Genomic DNA, 24,964 nt, shown 5'->3' on the forward strand with positions numbered 1-24,964 from the left:
GCTCCCAAATGTGATTCCACCCCCCCCTCTTTTTTTTAATGGCATAATGAATTTGCAAGGCCATCTGTATGTTTTTGAAAAATCAGAAACAAGATTCTTGGCCTCAGGTGCATTAAGTGGGTTCCTGAACGAATTATTCAGCACCTCACACATTAACCATCACGAAGACTGTCCTCCTTGTATGCTCCTTCTTTGCATTTCTTTGCATTATGGCTGCTTTCAAGTACAAAAAGAAAGCCAGTTGCATGAATTCATATCAAATGGCTGCTCTGATTTTTATTTTTATTTTTTGCCACTGTTTTGTTTTAAAGGAGCAAATCTGATTGACAAAATGATACTAAATGTTTGTCCAGGAATAATAAAAAATGATCTAACTATGCTAAAGGATAAATCGATGATGCCTTCTTCTCTCCTTTTGATGTATTATATTTCTCAGAGCCTGCTTCCCTACTCCCTCCTCAGCTCATTGCATTTTAAACAGCATATTTTCTGATCCACGTTAGCAGAGCCTACCTCATTAGCAATCATATTGCTGAATTTTGCATGAAGGAGGCCAGGAGAGTCTGTCACCGATGTGTACTTGAAGGAATTCGGCTGCTGACGGTATTTACTCTGAATTCACACACAAAGGAAGAGGAATGCAGAAGCTAAGTTACATTTTGAGATGAGGACATTGTATTTTTAATGCTCCTGGTGAGTTAGACTTTACAATGGGGTCAGCAAAAAAAGATTGGTTCGGTGACCTCTATGCCAATTTAATCCCATGCTCCCAACTCACTGCTGGGTCCATGTCTATTTATTAAGTTCAGCAGAGACCCCATAAATGCAAGGACCAGTTGGCAGTACCACTGCTGAAGTGTACTCGCGACCTGTCTCTGAAAGGTGGTTATGGCAGATATATATGGAAAGAAGCAGGCACTTTTAGCTTCTGGGATATTAAAAATGGCAGGGGCTACTTTAACTATATTGTACTGTGAATTGCTCTGGAATCTGTTAGGATGTAGGGTGATTTTTTTATTATTAAAAAAATTGAATGAGTAATTAATTAAATAAAAATAAATACGAACTGCTCACGTGCAGCTACCTGGGCCAGGGTAGAGTCTCAATGTGAGAAGAATGTTTTATGTTGTGAGTTTCATTTCAGCCTGAGTCACCAGGAATGTTGGTTCATAGTCCACCAAAGGAATAGAGAACGGCAATATAGAAATAGAAATACACTATTTCCCACTGTGTATTAACTAACTGTGTCTGGTAAGCTCATGGCTGACAGGGTGCAATGGGCTTATGAAGGGCATTTTGCTGGGTGTGCCTTCAGGCCAAATGGCCTGTTCAGCAGTACTTTTTGTGCTTTGTTTTAGATTTTAAAATCTGGGCATTTTTATTCTGAAAAGGAGAAATTCTGGCTTTCATTGCAATTATCAGCTTTTTGAGAATGCAATGAGGAACTTGGTTTCAGTGAAGTTAGGACTATGTCATAGAGATATGTCTTGTGAGCCCAGACAGAAAATGATGGCAGTTAACAGCAAAGAGGGAAACCTAAGGAAATTCCTGACCAGAAGTATAATATAGCTCAGCTAAAACCAATGGGAATTTTGCTCTTCAAGGTCCGTGCGAAGCTTGAACTTGTGTGTGTGTGTGTGTGTGTGTGCTCTGCAAAAGAAAGAAGTCCCAGAAACAAAAGAGACATATGTGATCATTGGAGACAAACTCAGGGCCAAACTAGATGTGATGAGAGTTAATAAAGAAAAAGAAAAAGAACAGAGATGGGGAGAAGGAGAAATTCTCTCTCCAGGCCACTTATATGGAGCCACCTGGGTTTTGAGAAATGTGATTCTGTGTCTAATAACAGAACACAGCCTCTCTTTCATCTGGAAAGGAACATTTCCTTCTATAAAGGTTCACCCTAATGTACCAACCACTTGGGTCCTGATTATAGAATAGAAAGTTTGTGAAAGTAGTTAGCAAGGTCTGAAAAACCTTGAACTCCATTGAGTTCACCCAGGACATGAATTGAGTGATCAAATAAAGAGGGAGGGTGAGGAAGGGAGCCCACCCTTAATCCAGGGAGTTACTTTGCCAGCCCAGTTTTACACAGACATCTGGCAAACTCTTGTTTGTAGTGAAAAAATCAAAACCCTCTTTTGTTACCTCGCTGATGAGTTCAGAAGCTTTCTTCTTTGCTTCAATCTCTAAGGCCCCTGGTGTAATACAGCCAACTCCTCTCATAAAGTTCAAGTCAGACCTGTATAAATTCTATGGGAAACCAATCAAAAGTAATTTACAATGTGGAATAGGAGAGGCAATATAGCCATCTAAATGCATTCGTTAGAAGTAACATCTGCTACTCAAGACGTCTGTATCATTCGAGCATATTGGAATTATATTTTCAGATTCTGTGTTCATGTGTTTACTTTGTACATACTTATATCTATTACAGAGAGATGGGTGGAGGGAAAGAGAGGAAGAGAAGCTCAATATAAATAGTCTATAAGAAAATTGTAGATTATTGCTGTTTTTACCCCCCAAAAATTTCAAATGGAAAGACCATTAAAGTGAAACTGTGCAAGAAAAACCATTTCTGGTCACTGATACTGAGAGACAGACATACAGATAGTACAAAGCATAAAACCAGAGTGTCACAGTCCCCCCCAATGTTAAAGGCTTCATAAATAACTTCATTTACCTCACTCTGTAATTTATGAGCATTCTTGGCACACCTCAGCCTAACATCTTCAGACAGAGAAGTATAATCATGAAGCCACTGTCTGTATTCCTGATCACTGACCAAAGACTGGGCTTTTCTGGCATGTACCAGATTCACCATGTCTAAGGGCAGGCGGAACTGAGACTTCTGAAGGCCAAAAGCTTTCCTGTAATTTACCTAGGGAAGGGAAAAGAAGAAGGAAGAAATACTGTTATTTCAACGCCATGGCTTAAACCCAAACCTGCTTAACATTCTGTTGAATTTATTTGCTTACAACACATACACAGAACAGCAAAGAAAAGTCAGGCAGCCTCATTCTACAGTGCCTATTGTGCAGTGTGCACATTATACAGACCTCTGGATGCTGACAGTGAGATGGTTAGGAAATCAGAAATGTCAGGTGTGGCTAGTGTGTATTTATTTACTATATTTATTTAAAAAATGTATATATACCAATATATATATATATCACATCACAGTGGTTTTCAACAGGATAAAAACATAAAACCAAACAATAAAATCATAAAAAGTTAAAATATATATTAAAAACAAGCATCAATAGACCATTGGGGTGGGGCAGGCAGTGTACTCTTAATAGCCTGTATTGACAGGCCTGGAAGAATAGAAAAATTTTCACCAGGCATTTTAAAGTTGGCATCTGCTGAATCCCTATTGGCGGGTTGTTCCAATGACACTAAAGGCTCAGTTTCTCGTTGTTGTCTAACAAGCCTCACCAACACAGTGAGCCAAAGTTCAGCTATAATGATATACCATTAATTGCTCTGAAAAGGAACTGGGGATGGTTTGGAGGAGAAGGTAAGAGAATAACCATACAAGGGGAGCCGGAAGACACTTATAAGCCTGCAGGCTGCTTCTCCAATAGCCACTGTTAAGTCTGGATTTTAGTGCCTGCCCATGGGAGGGAAGCCCTCTGGAACCGGCTTCCACTGATGGGACTCCTTAGGTGAGTCCTGCCCAATATGGATAAACAAATTGTGCTGCTGTTGTGAGAGTACTGCCAACTCAAAAGGAAGTGCTCCATCATTCAAACTACCTATCAAAGGTCATCTGTCGTGCTGAGCTATGTTTATTCTAGGTTCATCTTCCATGCCCTGTGATACTCACATCACTCTGCAGCAAAGCTGCATGCACAGAATGAGAAATGTTAATATCTTCCAAGCCACTGGAGCCAATCATCTGTCCTTTCATTTTCTCAAATGCTTCCTTGTATTTGTACTGAGGAAAGAGGGGAAAATGAAGCAAGGGCATGAGGATTTACAGAAATATACTGGCCACTACAGCATTACTTTTTCTTGTCTTGTCAGCCCGCAAGTATTTTAAATAAAGATCCAAACCTGCATTAAAATAGGTATATTCTGCTTTTAAAAAAAAGGATTGGGAGTTTGAAATTTCAGTTTATATCTACTAAGTAGAAGAAACTTTGTTTCACTAAGAGAGAGGCCCTCATTAAAAATGACACCTGCCAATTCAATCAATGTAGGGAGTGGAGCTGTGCCAACTAGCCCTGCCCCCTGGCATCCACGCATTCAGTGGGAACGTCTGTAGCAGGGAAGACGTCACACACACTCGCTCAGGCTCCTTGCGATCTAGACCTTTCCTTGACTATGGTTCCAGATGACACAGAAACCTTAGAATATACAGCTGTACATGTGAAAGGCTTCCCTACTGCAAACATTTGCACTGCATGCGCAGCAAACTCTGGTGGGCAAAGCTAGTTGGCGCAGCTTTCATTCGCATTCAGGCATCGAATGAGTGTAGGTTCGTCATTTCTGAAGAGGGCTATATTTTCAGCAGAATCTGCAGAAGGATCATTAAAAAAACCCAACATGCTACCTGGTTTCAGGCACAATGAATTCATATACAGTGGACGCTCGGGTTGCAAACGTGATCCGTGTGGAAAGCACGTTCACAACCCGCAGCGCCGCGTCTGTGCACACGCGGGTCACGATTCGGTGCTTCTGTGCATGCGCAAGTGCCGAAACCCGGAGGTAACCAGTTCTGATACTTCCAGGTTCAGCACGGTGCGCAACCCGAAGTGTCTGTAACTCGAGATATGACTGTATTTGAATTCCAACCAAATACAGTATCATATGGCACTATTTTTGATTATATGAGTTTTTGATCTACTGTTCTTATCTTGGAATACTGCTGAATTGCCTCTTTTGTACAAGTGTCTTGTTATATTTTTCTTTATATCTTTTGCATCAATACCTTATACCTGACCATGCTCAATTGTTGTTTTTTCTCTTTTGTTGAATTTTCAGAATACTCTGTTGGTTGCGTTTGTTATACATTTAATAAAATAATTTTATTTAAAGATATATATTTATTATTTAATAAAACCCAAGAGTTCTTTTATCCCAACAGGCCATAAGAGAGAAGGCTTCTCCATTCAGGACTCCTTTAACATTATTTTTGACTGAAGGGATATGATTATTTCAAAGCATGGTAGCAAAAATACTTTTCTGTGTTTATCTTACAGCTCTTGAGCTAAGGAAGGATGCAGGTTATATGCTGCTTTATTTTCTAGCCTGTCCAAGACCCTTGTTAATGTTCCATTTGGCTTTGCTACACCACTGCACATTAGGGTCCTATTTTCACTAAACCCCAGGATTTCTTCCCAGTTTAATTGCAGCCAATTTGTTAATGTGAATTTGATCATGAAGGACGGTAAAGAAATATTTCAAGTAAGTATTAAACTCAGGAAGACACGAATTTATCATTATGTACCTAACACACATCAGGATACACTTACTTAACACTGAATTACGTCTGCTTTTTTAGTCCAGTCACACAATTTGTAGAGATCATCAAGAGCTGGTTGTATTTTCCCTTCAAACATAAAACACAGGCTTTCTTTCTGCCTTCCCACTGTCCACGCCAATTGCACCCCGGAGAATTTTATCAGCTAAGATCTCCCATTTTGTACCAGTCAATATTGCTATTAAATCAACTTACATCACTTATAATCTCAGTGGAAGCCTTTGCTGTCTGGAAAGGAATGGCATCCAGTTTCAGTTTATAACCCCCATCTTGCATCTTCTTCCAGGATTCCTTGTAGCAAATCTGTTTTAAGACAGTAAATGGGAACAGTTTGAAGCTCTCTCCCCAATCATATGCATATGAACCTACGCCGAGAAAGAAACCTGCATTAATTCCCTTGTTCCTAGTTTTGGCAAATATACCTTTAGGCTCATCTTGTGCACTTCAGGGTCACAACTCTCTTCCAATGCTGCACTTCACTGATGACAGTGTGCTGGATCCAGGCCCAGTTATTTGAACTAAGGTTACAATGAAATCAATAGGGCAAATGCCTTAAGCTCTACTGGTTTCTATGGGAACCCAAGTCCAACTATGTTGGTCTGGATTTAATCCAGTAAGTTGAAACGGAAAAATCAGGGATACAACCCACCGAGTTTTGATTCCATGACTCCATCTGTAGGCAGCAACACTGGGAGGCCATATTTTCAGAGAGCACTTGCCTTCAGCAGTGGCAAATGCTTTTTCTTTCGTGCTTCATTTTGCTGCTACCACCAGAGGCAGTGGCAATAATATGGATGTTTTCTTAAACAAAATACTTCAGATGCAGTACTGTTCCAAGGCATCTTGGGGGTGGGGTGGGGGGATGGCAGCCAGACACTAACGGAAATGGTAATTGCCGGTGTTCATATGGGGGCACAAATGTCCGTGTCAGCTGCCATTTCCCTCCCCACAATGGCCCAGACTGATGCTGTACCAGAAGCATCCTGATGTAAAGAAAATGGTGGCCAGTCACTGCTGCTGCATATAAAAAAAATGAAGTAATCCCTCTCCCTATGAACCTGTCAGCAAATTTTTCCACTATACCCCACCCCATTTAGGGACCTGAATTTATTCTCAGACTCACATGAAGATTGGAAAAATTATTTTTTCAGCAGTTTTCACCTCAGCCCTAGTTCTTCTGCGTCTTCCTAGCAAGTCTTTTTAGACCAAGTCACAGAACCTATAACACAATCCTGTGCTGCCTTTGCTAAAAGTAAAGGAGGAAACTAAGGCATGTGGGCATGGGATAATGCTTCAATGACAGTCCTTGCATGCGGGCTGAGATAGTCTTAACATGATCACCCTCCGGATGCAGAAATCTAAATGCATTGTTATCAATTCCAGCTATGATGAGTGTAAAGAAGTCTCCAAGAACAATATGCTATTGAAAGTGTCACCGCAAGACACGGCACAAAATGAAATCTCACCTCACTGATATTCACAGCATTTTGTTTAGCTTGAAAGATCTCCGGAAGTTCTGCCGTTTGGGTGTAATGATGTTTTACATTCTCTCCGTGTTCCTTATATATCCTCTGCAAAATACGAAAAATACCATATAGGACGCTTGCTGCATATGCCACAGTGGTTCACACAGACCGCTAAAAAGTTATATTGTGTAAAACAATTCTTACTACAATTACTAAAATTATTTGAAGGATCAGCTCTCCCAAATGAAGCTGTCTGAGCACTTTGATCTTAGAAGAGCCCCACACCAATAATAATAATAATAATAATAATAATAATAATAATAATAATAATAATAATTTATTATTTATGCCCCACCCATATTAAATAAATTATTAAATAAGTAACACGGTAAAGCTAAAGGTACCCCTGCCCGTACGGGCCAGTCGTGTCCGACTCTGGGGTTGCGCGCCCATCTCACTTAAGAGGCCGGGGGCCAGCGCTGTCCGAAGACACTTCCGGGTCACATGGCCAGCGTGACAAGCTGCATCTGGCGAGCCAGCGCAGCACACGGAAACGCCGTTTACCTTCCCGCTAGTAAGCGGTCCCTATTTATCTACTTGCACCCGGGGGTGCTTTCGAACTGCTAGGCAGGCGCTGGGACCGAGCAACGGGAGCGCACCCCGCCGCAGGGATTCGAACCGCCGACCTGACGATCAGCAAGTCCTAGGCGCTGAGGTTTTACCCACAGTGCCACCCGCTTCCCTAAGTAACACAGTAGTGGTGTTTAATACTACAAGATAAGGCATTTCCCAACATGCAATTGTCCTCAGGCATGGCCATGCCTATGACCACATGGGAATAATTCTCTATGAAGCAGACCACACATTTTCACAGGGTGTAATCCACTTGGTGCCCTTGCACTCACAGAAAGGCTTTTGATCCAGCAGTGGTACCCACCAAAATGACTATTGGAAGAGGAATAAAGAAGATGTTGGTAGAGTCCCCTTCCCCATTCAGAACCCAACTTCCCCTGAAAAATGCCTTCAGATAGTTGGTGAACCCTCTAGAACAGGATGGAAGGTGGAATGAGAGGCCACATGGGGGAATCCATAGATATCACCACCCCTTCATTAGCCAATACTTCTGATGAATCAAAAGTCTGTCCATTAGTGCAAGGGAACTTCTTGGATCCCATTCTCATTGACTTGAATGAGTGTGAACTTGACTGCTGGAATGAATTTTTCAATACCCAGTTTGAGAATATTATTCATTCAGATTTTTGGGTTTAAATTTGGAACCTCCCAAAAGAAAACAATACGGCACTGGTCCAATTACAGATTGCAAATATTCTAATTCACGGATATAAAATTTTATCAGTCAAAATACAGTTGAAAATGCATCTGTACAAAAGTTCATTTATGTTAAATGTTCTATACAAGGGTTTCCACTGGGCTCTGTGGAGAATGGAAGGTTTCCATTCTGATTAAAAGTGGCCTTTGTAAGGTTCATCTGATTAGAACACAAATTTCTTGGTTCCTAGGAATGATCTCAGTGACAGGGAGTGAAAAAGAAAGCCTGTGTTTCAATGAGGTCGTTCAAAGAGGATACCACTCTTATAATCATAATGTATATACATTATAACTTACATCCACAGCCTGGTTATAACTAATTCTAGCCTGGATCATCTCAGGAGTGTCTTTAATACTGGTAAACTTCAAAGCATATGGATGCTGACGGTACTTCGTCTGTTGAGCAGAAAAAGATCAAAGCTGTGAATTTTGTGCTGCTCTTTCATGCTATTTGAAAGAAAAAAAATCATAGGTTGCTTGAGATTAGAGTGAATTTGTGAACATAATTATTATTCCTCTTTCCTTAGCTTCATCTCCTAGGAACTTTCAGATTAATATTTGTTTCCATTTAACAATAACCTTTACCTATTAATCCTTAAAAGAAATCTCACTTAAATTTAAGGAAAATATTTCAGGATGATCTACGCCTACTAAAATAACCAAGGTCCCACGACTGGAAAATCTTTTTCAAATGGCCTGAAACACAAAACAGCATTTTGTATTAACAGGGTCTTCTGGAGGCAAAATAATTCAACAATAGGAGGCAAAAGAGCAATATTTCCCAGGAGCTGTCATTCAGGTGTTGAAAATGCAATGACCTTGTAAAAGAAGCGCTACAAGAAGGGAAGATGCAAGGGGCATGCTTTCATGGGAAACTGAAGCCAGTAACGAACAATATTTTCAGAGAGTTGAACTCAAGTGGGTATGAACGTGCACTTTCATTTATTTTGCGCCACCATGGCTAAAGCACTAAAAACTTCCTACAAGACCTATGTTCAGACTGAGACATTGATATACTTCTTATTGTACCGTCTTCACCTCTCTGTCTTCAATCTGAGTGTGCATAACGGCCTTCTTAGCATAATTAATATAATTGTCAGTGATGGGACCCTTTAGAATCTCAGAGGTTCTAACTGTGGGTGATGCAGTTTAATTGTGTTCAAAATCATCACCAAGCTGCATTGTTGCTCTTTGTTGAAGTGTGTGTGTGTGTGTGTGTGTGCGTGTGTGTGTGTGTATGAGAGAGAGAGAGAGAGAGAGAGAGAGAGAGAGAGAGAGAGAGAAACCTGGTTAAAAGTAGGTTCTCTGTGCCTATAAGTACACCTTATAAGGCCTTTTCTTGATTCACTTCATTAAAAAACCTAAGCTAGTGGGGTAGCAATTGAGCATTGTTTGATTGCCATTATTATTCATGATATCATTTGTCACCTACTTTGTTTTTGCAAAGGCTATATGGACTCCTACTGTTTTGTGTTTGGTATCTGGCTTCCCTCTAATTACGAGTCCTATTCCTGGTTTTGAGGGCTTTCATGTGGGATGCCTTTTTCTTTTCCCCCTTTGAGTGGAAATTATTTTAATTTTATACAGACATTTTGCACGCATTATGCGGCAAGTTTTGTTATGTGCTGTCATGAAATCTCACCTCACTAATGAGTTCTCCTGCCTTCTTAGCTTGCTTCACATTTAATGACCCAGTGGCGATCCATCCGACGCCTTTCATCCAGTTCAAATCTGCTCTGTATCGGTTCTGACAAAAGGAAAAGAAAAATGCCCCATTGTTGCTGCTCGCACATTTAAAATGCCACCTAAAGAATTCACACATCAGAACACCAGCTGAGCCAAATTAGTGGCTGCTTTTGTTTTATCCACTTCTTTGCAGTTGTGGGTAGAAATGGGAGGGGGGGTTAAGAAAAGAGATGGTGATATCACCAACAGCAAACATTTCTGCTATAAGATTTAAAAGAAAAGGTTTTTCAAAAGCTTAATTTTTTTATATTAAAAAACCCTCCTGTTAGAGCTTGCTAATGGTTTGTGGTTAAATCAACACTGCAGGGATATTGAGTACTAAAAACAGTGCAGGAATGTTCCGGAAGATTTCTCATCAGACATTCCACTCTATCCTGTGCATGTTTACTTGTAAGTAAGTCCCGCTTGGTCCAATGAGACTATTCCCATGTAAGTGCAGACATGATTGCAGCCCTAGGGTGGATGGTAGACATTTGCCAGAACTTTTGATATGTGACAACAAAGGGGGGGGGGGACAGGCATCTCCATAGGCGTGTGTTTGTGGTTTACCTTTATCTTGCACCTATACAACCAAATATGGGGGAGAAGCATAACATTCCTTTATACCAGAAGTGTGAAAAGCTGCAGTAGCTTCACAACATCCAGGGCTCCTTCATTTCCTGGTCTAGCATAACATTATATAAACTGCTGGGTTGGAGGATAAATGCAGTGGAGGCTGGTTCCTCAGAGCAAACAGGGCACTACCCCACCAACCTCAGCCTGCCCTTAACCAGCCCCCATCTGCCTGACTCCTTACGACAACAAGGCAAGAAGGTAGCCCTGGCTGTCACCTTCCTCCTTTGGCCTTGCAGAACTCAGGAGGGAGGGAGATGGGAACCAATCCACAATTGGTTGGCTCAACCTGTTATTGGCTCTGTCTCAGTCAACTGGTGGTTCCCATCTACTATTGGCCTCCCTGTCTTCTGCACTACCAGTTCCAATGGGTACCAACCACCACTGAACAAATGTAATCACTTTTTTGGAGGGTCTAAAAATGAAAAGGACAGCTTATCTGGTCCTTTGGGCTTTAGCTGGAGCAGAAGGGAAAGGGCAGATTGCTTCAGTCAACCTATCACTGAAATATGCTCCATACAGCCAAGCTACAATTATTTTAAATTTCTCCTCAATTTAAAATGTGGCCATACTTTACCCTGTTATGGCTAACAGCCGCCATGTTTTAAGCTAGTAGTGATTTTGAACTAGACCAGAGTAGGGACTGGCATAGTCTGTGACTCTTTCATATAATTAAATACTATAGCTCAGGACCCTGTGCAACAGTGTTCTTAGCATAACAGTTAACCTGTATTTGACTGTGCATGCGAGTTCTCATTTAAATTGCTTAATTTATTTGATTAACCCAGAAAGGCTTTTCCATATGGTGATTTAATTGGTATTTTCTTATGAATATTTTATTCTCTTTTATGTAAACTATTTAGAGGGTTGTTTTTTTAAAAAAAAGTGGTATATAAATCTTAAATAATAAAAATTAGAATAAATAATTAAAAAATAGACGGTGTAACTTACATCACTCTGCAGGTCATATGCCCGCTTTGCCCATTCCACCTTCATATCTGTAGGCAAGGCAGTATAGCGATGAAGAATTGTCTTGTATCCCCTATCAGTGGCCAAATCCTGAGCTTTCTTGGCATGGACAATATTTATCATATCCATAGACACATTATACTGGGTCTTTACATTCTCAAACGCCCTTTTATATTCCAGATCACTCTGCATCTTCGACATATGAAGCGAGTGAGCCATCTGCGAGTCTTCGTTCACACCCTTCACCCCAATCAACTTTCCTCTCGTCTTCTCATAACTCTCCTTGTATTTTACCTGTTAAAGAAGGGGGGGGGAGGGAATGGATCGTAGTTACAAAGAAAGGTAATAAGCTCAAAGCCATTGTAAGCAACAGCATCGGGTTGAAGTAAACGGAACATTTCAATAAACCGGTTTAATAGGCTACTTCAGAAAAGGCACTTTGGCCTCCTGCAAAACTACTGACAAGCACACTTAATATGTCTAAGTACAACACATCCGTACATCAAAAGCATACTTTTCCCGCTCAACAAAAAGCAGAAAGCAAGTAATAAGGACTAACTTTTATATGTGGTTGAAGTGCACAAAATGAGGATGCTTGCATGCTCTTTTTTAATGTTTCCAAAAGGAGCATCTTTTTCATTTACTGCTTTGTCCCAGGGGCAGGGAGCCTTTGTGTTACTTGAAAATGCATGATATGATTTACGTTTTATGTCATTATTAGCACAGTCCTATGCATCTAAGTCCTACTGTGTTCAGCAGGGCTTATTCACACTAGTAAATTTGTTTAGAACCACAGTCTAAGGTCCTAAACACATTTCTCACTGAATACACTGAGATTCGCTTCCAAGTAAAAATGCATAGTATTGCATCATTAGAGTGTTGCACCTTCTTGACTGAACCAGTAGCCCCAAAGAACAACACACTTGGCAAAGAAGTGAGGTAGATGCCTAGAGGGGCAGCTTCTGCACGCCATGAAAGGGCAGCACATTTTCAGTGTTTGTTTTTTGTATTATTATTATTTTTTCTGCAGAAGTCATAGCATCTTGGAGTGGTACTGGGAAGCTGCAGCTCAAAAGGTCAAGTTGTGCTTTTCAGCACTAGCACAAGCTAAATAAAATGTATTGTTTCAGGTAAAGGTCAGTGCAGAGTTACGGAGTTCAGGTAATATCTACACTCAGAGGCTTGGGAATCAGATCCGAAGACAGGCTTCCTCAACCTCAGCCCTCCAGATGTTTTTGGCCTACAATTCCCATGATCCCTAGCTAGCAGGACCAGTGGTCAGGGATGATGGGAACTGTAGTCTCAAAACATCTGGAGGGCCAAGGTTGAGGAAGCCTGTCCTAAGACCTTTCATAGTGGCAAGAGTTTAGTTCTTCCCCTGAAATTTTTCACAGAATTGTGTTTGATGGTAATTCAATAGCTTAGTTTTCTTGTGCAATACATTTTTTACAGAGCATTCCGCCTCACAATCCTGTGTTTTGAGGGATAAAAGTGTCAATATCTGATAATGTGGGAGACTAAATACTACTTCTTGCAGGATGTTGGATTAGTAAGTGGGGCAGCCAGATGAGACCATCGTACTGCTGTACTGGTTGCCAGTGAGCTACTAGGCCAAATTCGAGGTGGTAGGACTAGCATATAAAGCTGTAAATGACATGGTATCCAAGTACTTAAAAGAATACCTTCCCGGATATAAACAATCTCAGCAGGTGAGGCCTTGTTGGTGGTGCCGCCGCTGAGGTCTACACAGCTGGCGGAGACACAAGACAGGGTCTTTTCAGTAGCAGTTCTCTGTGGGATGCCCAGGAAATTTTGTGGGTTTTCCAGGAAAACAATTAAAAGCATCCCCATTTACTCTGACCAGCAGGCACTGCCCCTGACAACCCTGAGAATTGCTCACTGAGATAATGTTTGTAACTTTTCTGAGATCTTTTGTGTTTGTTTGCTTTATAATTTTCTGTGCCCTTCTTTCAGGAAGAAGGGTGAGATATGAATCAAATTAATATAAATAAAATGAACAACAGCAACATCTGGAACATACAGCAAAGGTCATTTCGGCTGGGGTTTATTTGTTTTGGTCAGCCCTCTGTACTGTGATTTGGAGCTCAGGTAACATAGGGGTGAGGAACCCATGATCAGTCCCAGCAAGCATAGCCAATAGTTAGAGGTAATGAGAGCTGTATTCCAGCAACATATGGAGTGTCACAGGTCCCCCAACCTTGCTATAGACTACACTACCCTTAAATTAGATCCTAAGACTTGCTCACAGGGGCACACTTTAGCTCCCTAGAGGAACGATGGACCAGATTCAACTAAGCTGCTGCACAAGCAGAAGCCAGTGTAACAGGACTTGCCTCCTCTTCCCCCTTAACCATCCCCAGATCTGCTCAGGAGGGTAGAGAGAACGCCCCTCCCCCAGGACAGCATACAGGGGGAGGAGAGGGGAGATCGTTCCAATGCTTACACAGATGGAATGACTGCCTTAGGGTGACACTGAATCCCATCTTGTGTGTTCAGCTTGAATCGGTACTCACGTCACTTGCCAGGTCCCTCTTTGCTTTGGCTGTCAGGAATGGTATGGCATCAAGATGAAGTTCAAATCCCTTCTCCTTCTGGCTCTCCCAACTACTTTTGTACAGTTTCTAAAAGGATGGTCAATGCCGCAATTATTTTTTTTGTTACTATGCACTGTTGCCATAACAGTAACACCCAAAGTTTCAAATGGTACCAGAAACCTGTGGCTTTATGAGCTATTAAAAACACACAGGATAAAACTGTTCTTATTCTAACCTGCATGTTGCCTACTGCTTAAATTTAGGAGTTCCTCCATTAGCATACCAATACAGTGGTACCTTGGGTTAAGAACTTAATTCGTTCTGGAGATCCGTTCTTAACCTGAAACTGTTCTTAACCTGAGGTGTTACTTTAGCTAATGGGGCCTCCCGCTGCCACCGCATGATTTCTGTTCTCATCCTGAAGGAAAGTTCTTAACCCGAGGTACTATTTCTGGGTTAGCGGAGTCTGTAACCTGAAGCGTATGTAACCTGAAGCATCTGTAACCCGAGGTACCACTGTATTGCATATGTTAAAGGGCTGAAAGAGCAGTTTAAGGGCATAACTACTATAACACAGAGCAAAACAAGCCCAATAGTTATTTCTTCTCCTAAGGCCCCCTGGAAAATGTAATTATCTGGCAGTGGCTTGCATTCCAAACACTCTTATTAAACTGTAATTACCAAAATTCTTTGTGGGAAGCAAAGATAGTTAAAGTGGTAAAAATAAACCCCAAACAACCATATATTTATAGTATATATGCATTGAACCACTCTTGAGAAAACATCAATTACTAGCCACAGAATAATTGTTTCAATAGCATGAAAGCACAGGATTCCCATCCATCCATACCTCACTGATATTTGCTGCATTTCTTCTGGCTTGTATGAAGAGGGGCTCATCTTTGCTGATGCTGTAATTATGAAGAAAACCCTCTTTTCCTGACCTATATGCAACCTGTTTACAAAGGCAGACCAAACAGTATCAGCACTGGGCATATTTGTTTTAAGAAGCAATACGTAACAATTTTCAAAGGTAAACTTCCTGGATACTTACATCCAGTTAGTGTATGGTTTGTACCGTCAATTACTTTTTTTTTAAAGTTGCCTCAAAATCAATTTATGTTTTAGACTGAACAATTATGGTTGATATCAAAGAATAAAATGAAAAGAAAGATGAAAGAGCATGAGTGCTAAAACACTTGTGGAATGACTGGCTATCTGACTGTGTCTTTTACCTCAGTCTGAAACCCTCACTAGACAATAGTTTCGCTTAAATTGAGGGTTGTGCCTTAAAAGCACGTTTGAAGCACAGTCCACACACACACACACGGGCACTGCAGTTTGTTGAGGGTTGCTGGGAATTGCTAACTCTGTGAGAGATAAACTACAGTGCACATAATTATTTAAGAGAAAGAATGTGTTTCAAATGCGCTTTAAAGGAATAGTGTGTACACAGACTTAGATTATCTTGTTCAGAACGTTAAGAAGGGATGGGGGCCTACTTCTGCCATTTCCCCAAGCACCAAGACAGGGATAGTGAACACTCAGCCCTCCAGATGATGTTGGAGTCCATAGTAACCAATGGTCAGAAAGGGTGGGAGTTGTAGTCCTTGGAGGGCCAATGATTCCCCACCCCTGCTCCGTGGCCTCACTTGTGCCAACTACTGGATTGTAAGCTATATTATACAGCTACACTACACTACTAACCTGTATTGGTGAAAGCAAAACAGTGGTGCGGAGCCTGTGGTGCTCCAGAAGTTGCTGGACTACAACTCACATCAGCACCAGCCACCAGCCAATGATAAGGGATGATGGGACTTGTAGTCCAGCAACATCTGGAGGACCACAGATTCTCCACTTCTGCACTAAATAAAACATTGATTTCCCTTATTGTGTAAAGGCAAAACACTGGTCTAAGGGGAATGAAACTGGATTATTATTATTATTAATTATTATTAAATAAAGTCTAAGCAATGGGAAGTATTTTAAAATGAAGCCATGTGCAGACAATCTAATCCAGGTACCACACAAGACAGGCAGTGCATTTTTAATGACAGAAAGAATAGCCTCACTGAGGAAGAACAGCCGCAGAGGTCCATGCAGATGTTCTAAAAGATCCAATTTAGTCTTTTTCTCTCTAGTTAGGTACATGGCCTTTATCACCATAGTATCTGAAACCTGGTCAGCACGCCTCTTGATAACCCTTTGGGTTTAAAGGTTTTCTACCTGCAGAAGTACAGGGAGTTCAAAAAAATCTTAGAAGTACACCTCAAAACTATGTAAAGCAATGACAAATTTCTGTGGCTGGATCCTATTGCTTTTTCAGTGGTGGTGCCTGTCCCCAAGAATTACCCGTTTTAATGATAAAGAATCTGTGTGGAGAGAAGGTAAAGTAGGAGACTCACATCACTCTGCAGTTCCTGGCTTTTCTTCGCATGTTTGATCTGGGAACTGTCTGCCACACTTGTGAACTTTAGAGCATCAGCCTTCTGTCTGTACTTTTTCTAATTGAAATGCATTTTTTTAAAAAGATGGTATAGATAACATTACCACATTTCTCAAAGGTAAAAAAAAAAATTGACAAGTTATGCCTTCCACTTACTCCCAGCACTAGCAACAACAACACAATCTTTTCATGTTAAAACCAACTCAGAAATTGAGGCAAGGTTACTCAGATAACACAGTGGTGGAGTACATAAAGTGGAATAACCATTCTGTTTCCCAACTTTTACGCTATTATTTTACACTGATTAATTACCCCCCCCCCCATGGATCATTTTACCTATTTGGTTTCAACATGAACCAGGTTCTTTTTTTGTCCCCCCTCCCCAATGCCTGCTTCACAAGTTGTTTTCAACTAGAGCCAAGCTTAACTATGGTTTATAGTTCAACAAACAGCACAATGGTACACATGGCAAAAATCATCGCTGCTTTGCTCCTCGTGTGCTCCTGCTGCACTGCTGGGAGCTAAGCCATGAAAAATGCAGCCCTGAAAAGTTCACAATCTGCATTGCTCTTCAACATCTGTGGCAAATGCTCAACATAACAGAAACCATGTTATTTCTGAATGAGGCCCGAATTTGTTGTTGTCAAAAACACCGTAAGATAAAGAAAACGACAGCCTTTTCACAGTAATGTCTGTTGATAAAGAAGAGGCACATTCTTTTGCATACTTCATGTGATTCTCTTGTACTAACAATTCATCAATCAAACACACAACCACCTCCAGGGTATGCGTTACATGCATGCCTCAACTTGGCATTTCTTCAGGGAAAGACCCTGTCTCAGAGCAAACACACCCACTCTTGCCCTGTGATGTTCCCAGCTGAAAATAAGACTGAGATTGATTTATTTTCATTAAAGTGCATAAAGATTTCAAAGAGATACTCATTATTCCACATTCAAGATGCGGGAGAGAGTGAGGCATATTAGGAACGAGTTGTTTTCAAAAATTATGTTCAGCTCTATATGATGTCATACAAAGAATAACAAAATGCCAAGTCCTTGGCTGGAAATAGAAGCATCCAAGGTATGTGTTAGTTTTCAACTGATATACCTTTTATACAGTTCAGAGATGAAGAATTGTGTCACCTGATCATGGCTGGGTTCAACATTTTGACAATACTTTGACAATAAGTATTTATGTGGCAAACCCCAGCAGTAGATGTCAATTTGCTCCCTTGCAAGATATTAGATCTGAGCACAGCTGTTTCTTCCTGCCTCTACTTCAGAATACCTGCATAGCCTGATGTCAAGGATCTACAGTATCAGAGTGTAATCACTGGCAACTTTAAATAAGCCAAACTAGCTCCTATTCCTTCCTTTCACTCTTACATATCTTCTAATTTTCTTTCTTTTAATTTCTGTTTTTCTTTGATAAGTTAGCAGAACTTGTGACCGAAGAAGCCAAACTCAACCCAACAGCAGTGGCGTAGCGTGGGGGGTGCAGGGGGTGCCGGACGCACCGGGCGCAACATCTGGGGGGGGGCGCTCGCAGCTCTCTGCCCCTACCTGGCTCACTCACTCTCTCTCACTGCAGTGCTGACTGTGCGAATCCGATCCGAGCCGCTGGGTTGCCGCCCACTGTGGAGGGGGTGGGTGCCAGGCGTGCGGTGTGGAGAGAGAGCGAGGGACTATCTGGGGGAGGGACAGTGCAGCGGCCGCCCAGCGCAGCGCTGAGCGCGGGAGAGAACCACACCAGACCAGACCAGGCAGCAGCAAGAAGAAGCTGGCAGCGGCAGCAGGTTAGGGGGCGCAAATTACTTGCCTTGCCCCGGGTGCTGACAACCCACGGTACGCCGCTCCCCAACAGGCATGTATGACAGTTCTCCAGGGACTTGATAAACCATCCAATTATAATACAGTGCCATCATTTCAAAATATTTCAGTCTGCTTCCATCTTCCAGGAAGGTCCTGCCAGACTTTATTATACTTAACAGGAAAATCAAGAGACATACCTCACTAATAAGTTCTCCTGCTTTCTTTGCTTGCTCAATATTGAGACTCCCGTCTGCTATCCACCCAACTCCCTTCATCCATGTAAGGTCTGTCTTGTACTGAAGCTGAAGACAAAAGAAAGCTCATTATTTCACAGACTGATTAGGTAGGCAGGCAGCAGGGCTAACAACTTGAATAAAATATTGGGGGGGGGGACAGGTAAGCCCCGTCCCATATAATCGACCACAAGACGCAATGAATGCACTCCATTTGAATGGCAATACCCATCTACTTTGGGGATCCCAGCCCCCTCAAATATATTATTGGGGGGGGGGGCAAATGGACCTTGACCACAAGGAGTTGGCTCCTATGGCAGGTAGGTAGATTTAGTTGTATCACAAAAAGACATGAATTTGCCAGCCATGGGTGACAAGTCTTTAACTTATAACCTTTGGTATTACCCACAAATTCTATTTCACACAAATACTGATAGCAAGCTTTAGTGTTCTGCTTAAAGCTATCTTCCTGCAAAGTCTTTCCACTGAACGTTAATATCTTCTATTGGACAAAATTTAAATTGGATTGAATTTGACACTTGAGTTATCTGCATTCCCATATGAGACCCATGGATTGGTTTAATATAATATCTGGCTTGTAATGACAAAGAGTTGAGCTACTCGGAAACAATAGTAGCGAACAAGTTGCCCTCCAGATGTTCTTGGACTACAATTTCCTTCGTCCCTGCCCTGGGGCTAACAGCAACATCTGGAAGGCACCACATTGGCTACCCTTGCAGTCAATAAATTCTGGTAACACCACTGTCAACATCAGCTTTCGACCTTTGCTCCTACCTCACTCTGTAGTCCATAGGCTTTTTTGGCCCACTGTGTCTTTAGGTCTTCTGGAACCACCGTATATTCATGAAATTTCTTCCTATAGTCAAGGTCACTAGCCAGAGTCTGGGCCCTCTTGGCATGTTGCAAGTTTATCATGTCCATTGGTAAGTGGAAATGAGCTTTATTCTTCTCAGATTCTTTTTTATATGCAATCTAGTGAATATCAAAAAATTGCATTCAACATTTTACAAAAAGAGTATAGGTGAAAACAGCAGGAGAATAATAGCAACCATCTCTACTATATATTCAACAGTCTTATTTAGAATATAATTGCTGTATACAGATTCGTGCTTCCCTGATTGAGGCTTGAAAAGACTGAAGTTCTGATCCAACCTTTATGCCCTGGTTGTGAATGCTTCTTTCAGATACCTGTAGCGGCTCACTGTTTCTCAGCATCACTCAACATACATTTATCATTCATTATCATTATGTATAGCATGTAAAATGTTTTATGCTTTATCTCCACACACAAAAATGTGTCGGTGTTCACATTAAAGTTAACAACATAATGATCTTATGTATATAATCTCAGATGTAAATCCCACTGATTTCAATGGGGTTTACAGTAAAGTGCATAGGCACAGAATTGCAAGCCTTGTTTATTTTTAACAAAGATTTCAATGCAGTATTTCTTGGAACTAGGGCCTGGTGCAGGGACACGGGTGGCCTAGGACTTGCCGATCAGAAGGTCAGCGGTTCGAATCCCCGCGACGGGGTGAGCTCCCGCGGCTCGGTCCCTGCTCCTGCCAACCTAGCAGTTCGAAAGCACATCCAAGTGCAAGTAGATAAATAGGTACCACTCCGGCGGGAAGGTAAACGGCGTTTCCGTGCGCTGCTCTGGTTCACCAGAAGCGGCTTAGTCATGCTGGCCACATGACCCGGAAGTTGTACACCAGCTCCCTCGGCCAATAAAGTGAGATGAGCGCCGCAACCCCAGAGGCGGTCATGACTGGACCTAATGGTCAGGGGTCCCTTTACCTAGGGCCTGGTGCAGAACCAACATTATCAATTTTCTGAACATGCACAAGAGATTAGGAGTGCAAAGTGACCGCATGCACTTTCTCCCTCTCCACTCATCTGTGTGAATCTATTCACAACTGTTAACCACGGTGCAACATTACATCTCTGTTGGTGCTAACCATGGTTAGTTTTGCAAACCCTGATTAAGGTGAACCATTTTTAAGAGTACGTTTATTATTTTCTGTTACGACAATAAACTGTAAAAGCTTTGACAAGCATTGAAGGACTCATTTTTCTTTTTGAGTTCTTTATTGGCAATAACCATGGCAAGCGATGGTCCAGATGGTCAGGAAAAGAAGGGGAGAAACTAGAAGGGCCTGGAAGGGGAGAGTTTTTAATGAGTCTGTGACATGCTTCTGCTCGCATAACAACCAGATCCAACAGGAAGAGGTTGTTTTTTTTACTATGTGCAGTGAAGGATATATAAATCCCAAGGTAATAATGAGAGTAGGAGTTTCATCATTAAAAACAAAATTTAAAATAGTAATGGGAAGCCATTTACCTCACTGCTCATTTTGGCTACTTGTAAAGAGTGAATAAGTCTTGAATCTTTGGTTGCCATTGCTTTTCCTTTCGTTTTCTCATATTCTTCTTTGTATTTAATCTGTGGAGAAAATAGGCAACATTTACTGAAAAGACAGATAAATGCCAGCCAAACTGTATCTTTCTTTTAAAAGTACTCTTTAAAGAAGAACCTGTTCCCCTTAAATTTTCTACTGACAAAAATGGAAAGCCAACTGCTCAAATCTCATCCAGTTTGTCTGCCAAGTAATACACTTTCTGTTGCATTTTAAACTATAGCAAAAAAGGGGGGGGCTCAAAAGGAACAACTAAACTAACGTGGGAAGAAATTGAGAGATTACGCTGGGAAATGTTAGATTCTTCAAATAACTGCAAAGGAAGATAAGTTAATCTTGTATAAATATATAGGTAGTAACAATGTCTAGAAAATATAGTCTTAAAAGTAAATATAAGTGAAATAAATAAAGCAGACTACAGTGGTACCTTGGTTGTCAAACTTAATCCGTTCTGGGAGGTCCGTTCGACTCCGGGAACTGTTCGAAAACTAAGCCACGGCTTTTGATTGGCTGCAGGAGCTTCCTGCACTCAATCGGAAGCTGCGTTGGACGTTTGGCTTCCAAAAAACGTTCGCAAACCGGAACACTCTTTTCCGGATTTGAAGCGTTCAGGAGCCAAAACGTCCAAGTATCAAGGTGTTCGACAACCAGAATGACACTGTTTGAAAATATTGTAAAATGGAGGAAAAGAAAATGGGTGACTTACATATGTGGCCCTCCTCAAGGACAACACATTTCTTCTCATGCAACAGGACTTTCCCTTCCTCTTCTCCTCCTTGCAGCCACCTGTGTACTCCAAATCTGCTCAGCAGGTCTGAACAGCTATCCATAGCAGACTAGGGAGGCAAGGCTGAGATGAGGAAGGGGAAATTCCATTGGGTGATTGAAAGTCTGCTCTTGCAACAATGGATGCCATCCATTCTTTTGGCCCTTGAGGATGAAAGCATCACTGGCCCATTAAGATATTTCAAGCAGCAGGTCAAATTTTCCAATCTGGAAATATATTCACTTTATAACTATTTATTTTAGGTTTTAGGCAATTTAAAGACCCACTTTCAAACACTAAGGTATGTCAGATAACTAGAATGTTATTACATTTCTCCATTAGTTTATCAGAGTTTGTGACAGATTATTTTTTAAGGAAATTTCCATCTTAAAGCCCCACCTCAACATGTTTTCATTTCTCTATATTATTTTAGACGTCTCTTAGTAATATGCCCCAGATAAATACGTATAACCTACATCACTGGCAAGATCCCCTGAAGCTTTGGCAGCGAGCAAAGACATGGAATCCAAATTCATTTCAAAGCCGTGGCCCCTGCTTTTCTGCCAGCCTTCTTTATACTTAATCTGAGGGAAGGAAATATAGTAGTAAGTCATTAATGTGAATAAAGATAGGCAAAAAAACTAGCAGGCAATTCGTTCAACAAACTATAAAATCAGCTAGCGTAGCATGTGACTTATGTTTCTAATGAAAATCACATCTTTGGGTATATTATGCAAATGTATATTTGTAGGTTCCCTTACCTCACTGTATAATTCCGCATTGGCTTTGGCCTTGACTAACTGTGGGACATCCTGTGGCAAAGTATATTGTGTTTTGGTTTTCTCATACTGGGCTCGGTAGTTCAGCTGCCAAACAATCGAAAGCATATTCAACATGTCAAATACAATGATATTTAACGGCAAGAGGAGTGTTAATTGTTAAAAGCTATTCTTAAAAAGTTGTTAGGAAATAAAATCTGAAATTATACGAAGAGTGACTATGACTACTCCCTAGCTTCTTTCCCCCCCCCCCAAGAAATGTCTGAATAATAATAATAATAATAAATAAATCTGCCTAAATGTGAGGCTGCAATACTTCTTAAGGGGGCTCTGAAACTGACTCTCCAGAATGCCTTTTACTTGCAAAATGTTATCCACGGGACAACTGCAAGATACCTTCTTATTTATGTAATACTTCTCATGCGTTGGGGTACAATGGAAATAGGACTTACATCACTAAGCTGCTGAGCATTGATTTTCGCTTGAACAATCTGAGGTGTGCTGGTAACAGAGCTGTATTTCAGCTTGTCTACACTTTGCTTATAGTTTACCTAAATTAAAAAATGGAGAAACACATTATGACTACCACAAAAGGTTTAGTAAAGCAATTCTCAAGGTAGCTTTTACTACAAATGGCAAATATATCGTTATCTAGAATATTCACAGCAGCTAACCAAAAGCTGAAATCTTGTGGGGTTTTGGTTTTTTTAACTACAGTGCAATTTCATTGGTGTGGTATTTATATAAAATTAACAGCTTTCTTTCTGTCTCTTGCTCACTTTTATTTGCCAGCATTTTTAATTGGTTAGCCTTATCAATTGTGTTAAATTGTGGTTTTAAATATTTAAAAATATAAAGGGAAATCATTAAATAGAAGAAGCTATATATGCAGAGTGTCGTGAAAAATCTTAATAAGGCAAAAACGTTATTTCAAAGTGAGCGACTGATAAGGTCAGAGCCCACTAACTTGCTAATATATGAAGGCAGCAGTAACAATACGAACCCATACAAAGCAGTATATTAAATCCACATTATGCAAGATAAAATGTCATGGTGAGGTTTCCCTTTAAGCCTATTCTTCCCAAAGACCTCCATGTTACACTACAGGATACAATTATTATTCTCGGCAGGCTTTAATTAATATTTGCCCTAGTTAATTACCTTCTCACTAAAATGCAAATTGTATGCTACTTTAAAGTAGTTGATTTAGTGAGAGTTTTTTCCCCCACCTTCTCTTTTTTTAAAAAAAAAGGGGGGATGTGGCATCCAAATTTTATTTGATGCTATGGAGTCCATTCTTACATATTTTCCATTAAAAAATGTATCTTATCTAATATGATCAGTATAACTGAAACAATGAATTCACTGTTTCTGTTTTGATGTCCAGTTCTCACATCAGCAGATGATCTGGAGTGTTCAATGCAATTTTCTATTGATATTCCATGTTTTGTTTTGTTTTAAATGGATGAAACAATGAAATTTGGGCTGGCTGTACATGGTGGAAAGAAGGGCAGGACTCTCTAGTAATAAACCGTTGTTTTTGTTTTGTGGAAAAGGAACTGTGGCTATGAAAACCACTTGTGTAGAACAGGACATTTCAACAGATGCCACTTTATAGATCCTCAAGTGTCAACGCTGCACCTCTGAAATCTTCTCTACAGAATTCTAGTTTATAAAGGAAATCTCTACAGCTCTCTGCATGGTCATCCTGCTGTCTGGCACTTTGTCACTCAAACTGCCATATACCAGGGCTTGGCTGAACTTGAGGTGCAGGGGCTGTCACTTGAAAGCTATACACGTAACATTTTTCTTTACATATCTAATACAACGCCACTCTTGCGTGGACTGCTCTGCTAGCAGAGCAAAGCACATGATTGAGCTGTTGACCCCATGAAATCTCCTCTTAACTTACCTTTGAATTCTTAGTGTAATTTAGAATGTGTAGAGGGTATTTTTTAACCTTCTAAATAAATTTGGAGTTATGTGAAATGCTAAGTGGTAGAACATGCAAAAGGTTCAATCCCTGGCATTCCCAGTGCTGAGCTAAATGGACCAAGGTTTGAAATGGCATGCAGCTTATTTGGCACAATGTTTTCCTAAGCTTCAGTGCCCAGATATAATAAAAGTAATGGCTGTTCTCCAGTTTACATCTGCGATGTAGCTATAGCCTTAGTATTGATCCTGTTCCCAGTGGAATAAAGTAAACATCGGAAATATGTAGCATCAGTGGTCTACAGATAATCAATAAGGTTAAAAAGGCAAAACCTGCAAAGCCTGTTTTGTCCTATGTGAAATTCATCCTCACACAACAGATGAGGATCCC

The 24,964-nt window shown here is 40.8% G+C and overlaps 1 protein-coding gene across 1 annotated transcript in view; it reads right to left on the reverse strand.

The window, feature by feature from the left end:
- The window catches only part of NRAP (nebulin related anchoring protein), a 60,709-nt gene that overhangs the window by 14,885 nt on the left and 20,860 nt on the right, over positions 1-24,964 (reverse strand). The window contains exons 15-32 of the mRNA XM_081192829.1: positions 23,094-23,192; positions 22,624-22,728; positions 22,339-22,446; positions 21,021-21,122; positions 19,454-19,651; positions 18,623-18,727; positions 16,571-16,669; positions 15,016-15,120; positions 14,145-14,252; positions 11,593-11,904; positions 9,926-10,030; positions 8,581-8,679; positions 6,955-7,059; positions 5,684-5,791; positions 3,830-3,940; positions 2,684-2,881; positions 2,149-2,253; positions 514-612 (exon numbers count right to left, since the gene is read on the reverse strand). Of these exons, the coding sequence (XP_081048955.1) occupies positions 514-612; positions 2,149-2,253; positions 2,684-2,881; positions 3,830-3,940; positions 5,684-5,791; positions 6,955-7,059; positions 8,581-8,679; positions 9,926-10,030; positions 11,593-11,904; positions 14,145-14,252; positions 15,016-15,120; positions 16,571-16,669; positions 18,623-18,727; positions 19,454-19,651; positions 21,021-21,122; positions 22,339-22,446; positions 22,624-22,728; positions 23,094-23,192 (2,271 nt within the window). The remainder of the gene's footprint in view (positions 1-513; positions 613-2,148; positions 2,254-2,683; positions 2,882-3,829; positions 3,941-5,683; positions 5,792-6,954; positions 7,060-8,580; positions 8,680-9,925; positions 10,031-11,592; positions 11,905-14,144; positions 14,253-15,015; positions 15,121-16,570; positions 16,670-18,622; positions 18,728-19,453; positions 19,652-21,020; positions 21,123-22,338; positions 22,447-22,623; positions 22,729-23,093; positions 23,193-24,964) is intronic.

This window comes from Podarcis bocagei (genome assembly GCF_964188305.1).
Source record: "Podarcis bocagei genome assembly, chromosome: 4".
NCBI lineage: Eukaryota > Metazoa > Chordata > Lepidosauria > Squamata > Lacertidae > Podarcis > Podarcis bocagei.